A 10,144-nucleotide genomic window follows, 5' to 3' on the forward strand; every position below is an offset into this window, starting at 1 on the left:
CAAACGTTAACACAGCAAGGTATTATTTTGTATAACTACATACACAAACGTTAACACAGCAAGGTATTATTTTGTATAACTACATACACAAACGTTGACACAGCAAGGTATTATCTTGTATAACTACATACACAAACTTCAAGACAGCAAGGTATTATTTTATATAACTACATACACAAACGTTAACACAGCAGGGTATTATTTTGTATAACTACATACACAAACGTTGACACAGCAAGGTATTATTTTATATAACTACATACACAAACGTTAACACAGCAAGGTATTATTTTGTATAACTACATACACAAACTTTAACACAGCAAGGTATTATCTTGTATAACTACATACACAAACGTTGACACAGCAAGGTATTATTTTGTATAACTACATACACAAACTTTAACACAGCAAGGTATTATCTTGTATAACTACATACACAAACCTTCGTGTGTAAGTGTATAGTCATGCAACACTATTCATTGTTTTACCAGCGAAGGATTATGGATTTCATGCTAAAATGGCTTTAAAAACGAGAGGTGACGTGTGTGTGAATATATGACTTTCAAGAGAACGATAAGTGATTACACTCTAAGGCTGCCAAATGGCGGAAAGTTGTTTGGGTATAACTACATACCCGGGCTTCTTCATATCGATCAGACCAAAAACAAACACGTACACAGTCAGACATGTTGTTTAAATCATGTAGACAGATTTGGTTAAAAGGTTTGCCAAGTTACATTCTGATAAATCTCCTGTATTCTAACATTTTCTACAGTCAGTATACTGTAAACATTACAACACAATCCCTGTAAGCTTTACAGTCAGTATACTGTAAACATTACAACAACACAATCCCTGTAAGTTTTACAGTCACTAAAGTGTAAACATTACAACAACACAATCTATGTAACTTTTACATTCAGTATACTGTAAACATTACATCAACACAATCCCTGTAAGTATTACAGTCAGTATACTGTAACATTACAACAACACAATCCCTGTAAGTTTTACAGTCAGTATATTGTAAACATTACAACAACACAATCCCTGTAAGTTTTACAGTCAGTATACTGTAACATTACAACAACACAATCTCTGTAAGTTTTACAGTCAGTATACTGTAAACATTACAACAACACAATCTATGTAACTTTTACAGTCACTAAAGTGTAAACATTACAACAACACATTCTATGTAAGTTTACAGTCATTATGCTGTAACATTACAACAACACAATCCCTGTAAGTTTTGCAGTCAGTATACTGTACACATTATAACACAATCCATGTAACTTTACAGTCACTATAGTTTAAACGTTACAACAACACATTCTATGTAAGTTTATAGTCATTATGCTGTAACATTACAACAACACAATCCCTGTAAGTTTTGCAGTCAGTATAGTGTACACATTATAACACAATCCATGTAACTTTTACAGTCAGTACTCTGTAAACATTACGACAAGATAATACATGTAATTTTTACAGTCACTACATTGTAAACATTACAATATAATAGCCCATATTGGTTTACCTCAATATATATTATACAGAGAATTAAATTAAAATTGGACAGACATTTCGTCTTACAATCGTTAATATATTTTCAAACCAAGAGATAAATATCATGCTGACAAAAAAGATGAAAAGACTGTTTTCTTTACAGTTGATAGAATGAAGCTTACGTTGTTACAGTTGATAGAATGAAGTTTACGTTGTTACAGTGGATAGAATAAAGTGAACGTTGTTACAATTGATAAAATGGATCTTCAGTTGCTACAGTTGATAGAATGAAGTTTACGTTGTTACAGTTGATAGAATAAAGTTTACGTTGCTACAGTTGACAGAATGAAGTTTACGTTGTTACAGTGGATAGAATGAAGTGAACGTTGTTACAATTGAGAGAATGAAGTTAACGTTGTTACAGTTGATAGAATGAAGTTTACGTTGTTACAGTTGATAGAATGAAGTGAACGTTGTTACAGTTAATAGAATGAAGTTTACGTTGTTACAGTTGATAGAATGAAGTTTACGTTGTTACAGTTGATAGAATGAAGTTTACGTTGTTTAACTTTTAGAATCTGACTTATTGGTTGTAAGAATATCTATTTCTCAAGATAAAATATCATTTATTTAAATACCGACAGTATGAAACTACATTCTTTCAACTATAACGACTAAAATTTCATTATATATATATAAACTATAACAACTGAAACTCAATTGTATCAACTATCATAACTGAAGCTTCATTCTATCAACTGTAACATTTGAAATTTCATTATCTTAATTGTAACAACTGAATCTCCATTCTATCAACTGTAACAACGTAAACTTCATTCTATCAACTGTAACAACGTAAACTCCATTCTATCAACTGTAACAACATAAACTTTATTCTATCAACCGTAAAGAAGACAGTCTCTTCATCTTTATTAACAATTAAAACTTCATTCTATCAACTGTATTGATGTAATTAATACATGCTAGTTTTTTAATGTTAAACCCTGAACGAAATAATCCTCACCAAGTAACATATATACTCCAACTTTCTATAATAAGCTTCTTAAGATACTAGTAGATATATCTGGGAGAGCACTAAAATATCTCGCGCTCAGGTACTTCGTTCTTTTCTTAGCACGTGACAGGCGACACGCGTTAGACCTTACTGGGTGACGATCTCGAGGTTCCTGATTTTCCTATAATCTCTTTAGGATTTGAGTTTTGACGTGAGTTTTCTGCCGTGAGAAAAGATTAATTTGACAACTTCGAAGAGATTTTTGACGTTAAATGTTTGTTGTGAATACTGAAATTTCTGCTTACGCCGTAACTAGGTGAAAAATCGGGGAGAACTTACCAAGATTCGGCCCGTGATCGTTTGACCTGAGATGAGCTCTCCTGCCCAATCTTTAGCTTCTGTCATAAAGCCGATCTCTGCTTCTTGTTGGCCCTTCTCTCCCGGTTGTCCAACTTGTTTGACAGCGGAGCCTTGACCACTCGGCTTCGCATCTTTCTTGCGGCAGCATAAGAAAGCAAACGCCCGCCATAACAAGATAATGATCAAGCCGAATAAGAACGTAAAAATGCTCGATAATAGAAAACACCACCATTTTTTAGCCTTCGTGCACTCCTCCTCGGGACTGATGGTTGTAATTACAGCCTCTGGTCCTTCTGAGGGGCTCACCGTCGACATCCCGACTAGACTTTACACTACTGACCTGAATACTGAATTATAACATCAGTGAAGCTGGACATCTCAGCTTAGACAGTCTTTATATAAAAGTCAATCTCTACAGTATCATTCTAGTTACCCTAAACTACCTTTACTATAATATTCTGAAGACTTTTAATTCGGTTCTAGACACAACTTTGAGATCCACTCTCTCTTTCCAAATAAATCGTCAGTGGCGCATGCGCTAACATTTGAAGCTACGCAATGTGCTCCATTTTCTATTTTTTGTTTCTGCAACGGGGCAATCGACCAATAAATAAGAAAACTACATTGCTGCTCTATGCACGTCCTACTATTTGTGTTCCATAACTTCACCAGGAAGCCGAATGGCTCCTTCCAGTAATATGTACTTAACGAGACTGATCAATGATCGCTACGTTACGGTTCTCTATAAACATAAATATACCATGGGAGTGAACGTTTGCATCATAATATTATAAACTTCAATATATCATGGGAGTGAACGTTTGCATCATAATATTATAAACTTACAATATACCATGGGAGTGAACGTTTGCATCATATTATTATACAATATACCATGGGAGTGCACGTTTGCATCATAATATTATACAATATACCATGCGAGTGAACGTTTGCATCATGATAATATAAGCTTACAATATACCATGCGAGTGAACGTTTGCATCATGATGATATAAACTTACAATATACGATGGGAGTGCACGTTTGCATCATAATATCAAAACCAATGAGTATAAAGCATCATTTATGAAAAATTACTTTTTATGAGCGTTTCATTAAAAAGAAAAGTATCCAATTAAAAGTTACACAAAGTTGTCTCATTTGTCATCTGAGACACGTTATAAATAAGTAATTTATTCAATACTAAATCTGTTAATTTTCTAAATTATAACATGAATATTAATATCTGACTAGATTAAAATTAACTTGTAGACATGCCAATTATTTTAAAAAAAACTTAATGTAAATTTGTTCATCTCCATACCTGTATATAAATTAGTATACAATGTATATACATATTTTTTTAGTTATTGTTCATAATTAACTAAAGAGGTCGTAGTTTCTACCTGTTTTATATTTAAGTGGTAGTGTATTTTAAAGACTAAATACGAGCTTAAGTAAAGGTATTTTGCAAGACGACGAGAAACTGTGTAGTATTACAGCATGACGTATTGGATAAGGCAAAGAAAACATGGTGGACTTGGCTACATGACGTATTGGATAAGGCAAAGAAAACATGGTGGACTTGGCTACATGACGTATTGGATAAGGCAAAGAAAACATGGTGGACTTGGATACATGACGTATTGGATAAGGCAAAGAAAACATGGTGGACTTGGCTACATGACGTATTGGATAAGGCAAAGAAAATATGGTGGACTTGGCTACATGACGTATTGGATAAGGCAAAGAAAATATGGTGGACTTGGCTACATGACGTATTGGATAAGGCAAAGAAAATATGGTGGACTTGGCTACATGACGTATTGGGTAAGGCATAGAAAACATGGTGGACTTGGCTACATGACGTATTGGATAAGGCAAAGAAAACATGGTTTTGTTTTGTTTGTTTGTTTGTTTTAATTTTGCGCAAAGCTACACGAGGGCTATCTGCGCTAGCCGTCCCTAATTTAGCATTGTAAGACTACAGGGCTACTCTTTTACCAACGAATAGTGGGATTGACCGACACATTATAATGCCCCCACGGCTGAAAGGGCGAGCATGTTTGGTGTGACGGGGATTTGAACCCGCGACCCTCAGATTGCGAGTTGAGCGCCCTAACCACCTGGCCATGCCGGGCCTAGAAAACATGGTGGACTTGGCTACATAGCGTATTGGATAAGATAAAATATGGTGAACTTTACTGCATTACATATGGGAAAAGATAAAGAAAATAGGGTGAACTTTACTGTATTACATATGGGATAAGATAAAGAAAATAGGGTGAACTTTACTGTATTACATATGGGATAAGATAAAGAAAATAGGGTGAACTTTACTGTATTACATATGGGATAAGATAAAGGTAGACATCTACCTTTCGAAATAGGCGAAGTATATTCTCTTTACATTCTGTTATCTAACATAGAAACGTTCACCCTATTTTCTTTGTCTTATCCCATATGTAATGCAGTAAAGTTCACCCTCTTTTCTTTATATTATCCCATATGTAATACAGTAAAGTTCACCCTATTTTCTTTAAATGCAATTAGAAATTAAATAGATAAACTAAACGATAAAAGGAAATAATAAATGAGCGATAAACACAACCATAACCATCATAAGAAATAGGATTTGCTATATCACACTATTTGTTTGAATATCTTATAAATTTTTATATTTAACGGAAAATATAATAATATTCATTTGTAAAAATATATAAAGCTTATATATGTTATTGGACATTTTCGACACCAAATAAACATTTGTACATTTACTTATAGCTAGTTTAACATAACTTGTGTAAAGTGTAATTAGATTATCATCTTCTGATTATTATATTCTCATGACATAAAAACCCGAGCTACGTCCTTCAATGTCACATTTTCCATAATTTGGAATGAATAATTTCAATTATTTAAAGACAGATTTCGTACTCACTAACTTACCTTCTACATAATCATTTGTATTTTAGGTAAATTTATGTTTGACAAAACTGACACCATCTTCCCTAGCAGTGATGCACAGATACTATTAATGTAGCGAAAAAGTACGTAAATTTATGATCACATGAGGTGTACTCTCGTGACCTACTTTAGTGAATAAATACCCTGCCATAAACTTCACTAAAGAGAGAGAGTCACAAGATAGTTAATAAGTGTTGTTATAGTTGAATAAATTGTTGTTGTTGTTTTTTCTTGAACCCTGATTGTAGTGGCGTATATATTTTAGACCGTTCCAATAGTATCTAATACTAAATAGATGGCGCTACAAGCAGATATTAGCATTAATTTGCCGTTACAGTTGATGTATGTTGGTGTTCTCTATTACGTCATGTACGACGTCAGTTGTATCTTGTAATTTCCTATGACCGTATATGCCTTTTAATTTTAACTTATTCGTTATTTAATCTATCTTTATTCAAATTAAATCAGGTTAAATTCTATTAGCAAAAATATATAACATTCTTCATTGACCTCAGACGGCTTTGTTTATTATTAAGCACAAAGCTGCACAATATGAGCGTGGGGGATGGCACATCACATAGTTAAACTATTGGATGAAATAAGCTGAAGTAGGAAATTTGTATTGTAAACCTTTATCTCGTATAACTGCCAAACCAGTAAACTCTTAGTTACATAAACTTTTAGCAACATAAGTTTTTTTATTAATAGCCCAAAATCATTACACTGTTAATTACATAAGCTTTTAGTAACATAATTAGTGATCCATAATTATTACACTTTTAATTACGTTAGCTTTTAGTAACATAATGTTTTTAGTTAGAAACCAAACTCATTACGCTCTTAGTTACATAAGCATTTAGCGACCTAAGTGTTTTGATTAATAACCTAAAATCATTACACTGTTAATTACGTAAGCTTTTAGTAACATAATTTTTACAATTAGTACCTTAAGTCAATAAACTTTATGTGATCTTATATTTTAATTATTAACCTCCAAATTAATAAATTTTAGTGATATAATATTATTATTAATTAGTGATTGTTCCTAATTAACATAATCAGATTTAGGTTTACTTTTGGTTAATGACTTCATCTTCTATTATCAATAAACCCCTAGAGACATGACGTTACAACTTTACCTCTCTTTTCAGAGTTCTATGTTATCTACGCTAGTTAAGTACATATTTATTTAATTATTAACGATACATCTTGCAAGAGTGGTAAGAAGATGGCGATGTAACGCAAGAATAGCTTCACAGAGGATATGTCTCAGTAACTAGTTTAGTATTTGCTGGATAAATAGATATGTCTGAGTAATTAGTTTAGTATTTGCAGGATAAATAGATATGTCTGAGTAACTAGTTTATTATTTGCAGGATAAATAGATATGTCTGAGTAACTAGTTTATTATTTGCTGGATAAATAGATATGTCTGAGTAACTAGTTTATTATTTGCTGGATAAATAGATATGTCTGAGTAACTAGTTTATTATTTGCTGGATAAATCGATATGTCTGAGTAACTAGTTTATTGATTATCTTCCTCGATACTTTCACCAACTTTACAAATTCAAGCTTCTCATCCAATCTATTTTCTAAAGACAAGCGAGTCTCTTCCTATCTCTTTTTTTGACCTATCAAAATCTTCTTTCTTCCGTTGTAGTTATATGTCCAAACTAAAGCGTCTTTCGTTTCCTTCGCATGTCCAAGAGTTGTATTTTTATCCATGACTTCATCATTTGTTTTATTTATACGTAAGTTAAAACACTTCAAAGTGTCGTTTCGTTTCACCAGACAGGGTCCATGTTTCCACAGAAGGAGGAGACATACCGATAATTTAGTAGCCTCTTCTTCAGTTCTAATTTTATATTTCCCCTGAGAAATTATTTGAGTTTGAAGAATGCTGGTGATGTCATATCTTTTCTACATTTGTCATCACTACAGATATTCAACCGTAAATAAGTAAACTATGTACAACAACCTGGAGCTATAGACCAATCACTACATTTGTTCCATGTAAAACAACCTGGAGCTATTGACCAATCACTACATTTGTTCCATGTACAACAACCTGGAGCTATTGACCAATCACTACATTTGTTCCATGTACAACAACCTGGACCTATAGACCAATCACTACATTTGTTCCATGTACAACAACCTGGAGCTATTGACCAATCACTACATTTGTTCCATGTACAACAATCTGGAGCAATAGACCAATCACTACATTTGTTCCATGTACAACCTGGAGCTATTGACCAATCACTACATTTGTTCCATGTACAACAACCTGGAGCTATAGACCAATCACTACATTTGTTCCATGTACAACAACCTGGAGCTCTAGACCAATCACTACATTTGTTCCATGTACAACAACCTGGAGCAATAGACCAATCACTGCATTTGTTCCATGTACAACAACCTGGAGCTATAGACCAATCATTACATTTGTTCCATGTACAACAACCTGGAGCTATAGACCAATCACTACATTTGTTCCACGTACAACATTCTTGAGCTATAGACCAATCACTGCATTTGTTCCATGTACAACAACCTGGAGCTATAGACCAATCATTACATTTGTTCCATGTACAACATTACCAATCACTATATTTGTACAGTACCACCATCAGATTTGTTTCGTGTACATTACAAATATTACATAAATCGTGTAGCTATTAAATATGTACCGTGTCACCATCATATTTGTTTCAAGTACGTGTGGTTCGTGGTTTGTTCATTTCATCTCTTGTGTATAATGTTATAAAGATCCATTTATTCATCACATTTCTACTCCAATTGAACGTATCTAACACGAAACTACAAAGTTGACACAAGATAACCAGCTATTCCAAACGGATATATCCGCAGAGAACGAGAACCAAGAAACACGTCAATTGAAATGATTCTATAGATCAACGGTGGATCTTGGATCTTTACAGAGAACCAGGATCACAAAACACACGAGTCACAATGTTTCTATAGATCAACGGTGGATCTTGGATCTTTACAGAGAACCAGGATCACAAAACACACGAGTCACAATGCTTCTCCAGAACTACGATGGATCTTTGATCTTTACAGAGAACAAGGATCACAAGACACACGATTCACAATGTTTCTATAGATCAACGGTGGATCTTGGATCTTTACAGAGAACCAGGATCACAAAACACACGAGTCACAATGCTTCTCCAGAACTACGATGGATCTTTGATCTTTACAGAGAACAAGGATCACAAGACACATGAGTCACAATGATTCGCTAGAACAAAGATGGATATTTAATCTTTACCGAGAACAGGGATCACAAGACACACGAGTCACAATGCTTCTCTAGAACTACGATTGATCTTTGATCTTTACAGAGAACAAGGATCACAAGACACATGAGTCACAATGATTCTCTAGAACTACGATTGATCTTTGATCTTTACAGAGAACAAGGATCACAAGACACACGAGTCACAAGGATTCTCTAGAACTACGATGAATCTTTGATCTCTACACTTGACTCACGATGATTTTCTAGAGCAACAGTGGATCTTTGATTTTTACAGAGAGTACAAATCATTACACTTGAGTTACAATCCTTCTGTAGAACAACAGTAGAAGTGCGACTTGTCTTGAAATAAGCCTTAAGCCTGAAGGGTATACTCCTTGGTTGGAGTAAGCTTTAAGCCTAAGGTTATACACCGCAATTGAAACAAGCCTGAAGGGTATACATCCCATTTGTAATCCCATAGACTATATATATGTGATACACAAATAATATACACCCCATTTGTAAACCCTTAAGTTGGCCTTACCTTCTCCAGGAATAAAGACCCATCATTTAAACATAGCCCTATTTCTATGGATAGGTGGCCTTACCTTCTCCAGGGATAAAGACCCATCACTTAAACATAACCCTATTTCTATGGATAGATGGACCTATCTGTTTAGAGGGAAAATACCAGTCACTTGGTTATTGAGGACTTACACACAGCCCCAGTTCTATGGATAGATGACCTTACCTTCTCCAGAGATAAAGACCCATCACTTAAACATAGCCCTATTTCTATGGATAGATGGACCTATCTGTTTAGAGGGTAAAGACCAGTCACTTGGTTATTGAGGACTTACACACAGCCCCAGTTCTATAAATAGATGGCCTTACCTTCTCCAGGGATAAAGACCCATGACTTACACAGAGCCCCAGTTCTATGGATAGATGGCCTTACCTTCTCCAGGGATAAAGACCCATGACTTACACAGAGCCCCAGTTCTATGGATAGATGGC

General features: G+C 34.3%; 1 protein-coding gene across 1 annotated transcript in view; it reads right to left on the bottom strand.

The window, feature by feature from the left end:
- Positions 1-9,346: 9,346 nt before the first annotated feature.
- Positions 9,347-10,144, bottom strand: part of LOC106473582 (PI-PLC X domain-containing protein 2-like) — a 7,402-nt gene continuing 6,604 nt past the window's right edge. The window contains exon 3 of the mRNA XM_013934266.2: positions 9,347-9,506. Within this exon, the coding sequence (XP_013789720.1) occupies positions 9,347-9,506 (160 nt within the window). The remainder of the gene's footprint in view (positions 9,507-10,144) is intronic.

Source organism: Limulus polyphemus, unplaced genomic scaffold, assembly GCF_000517525.1.
Source record: "Limulus polyphemus unplaced genomic scaffold, Limulus_polyphemus-2.1.2 Scaffold6294, whole genome shotgun sequence".
In the NCBI taxonomy this organism is placed as follows: Eukaryota; Metazoa; Arthropoda; class Merostomata; order Xiphosura; family Limulidae; genus Limulus; species Limulus polyphemus.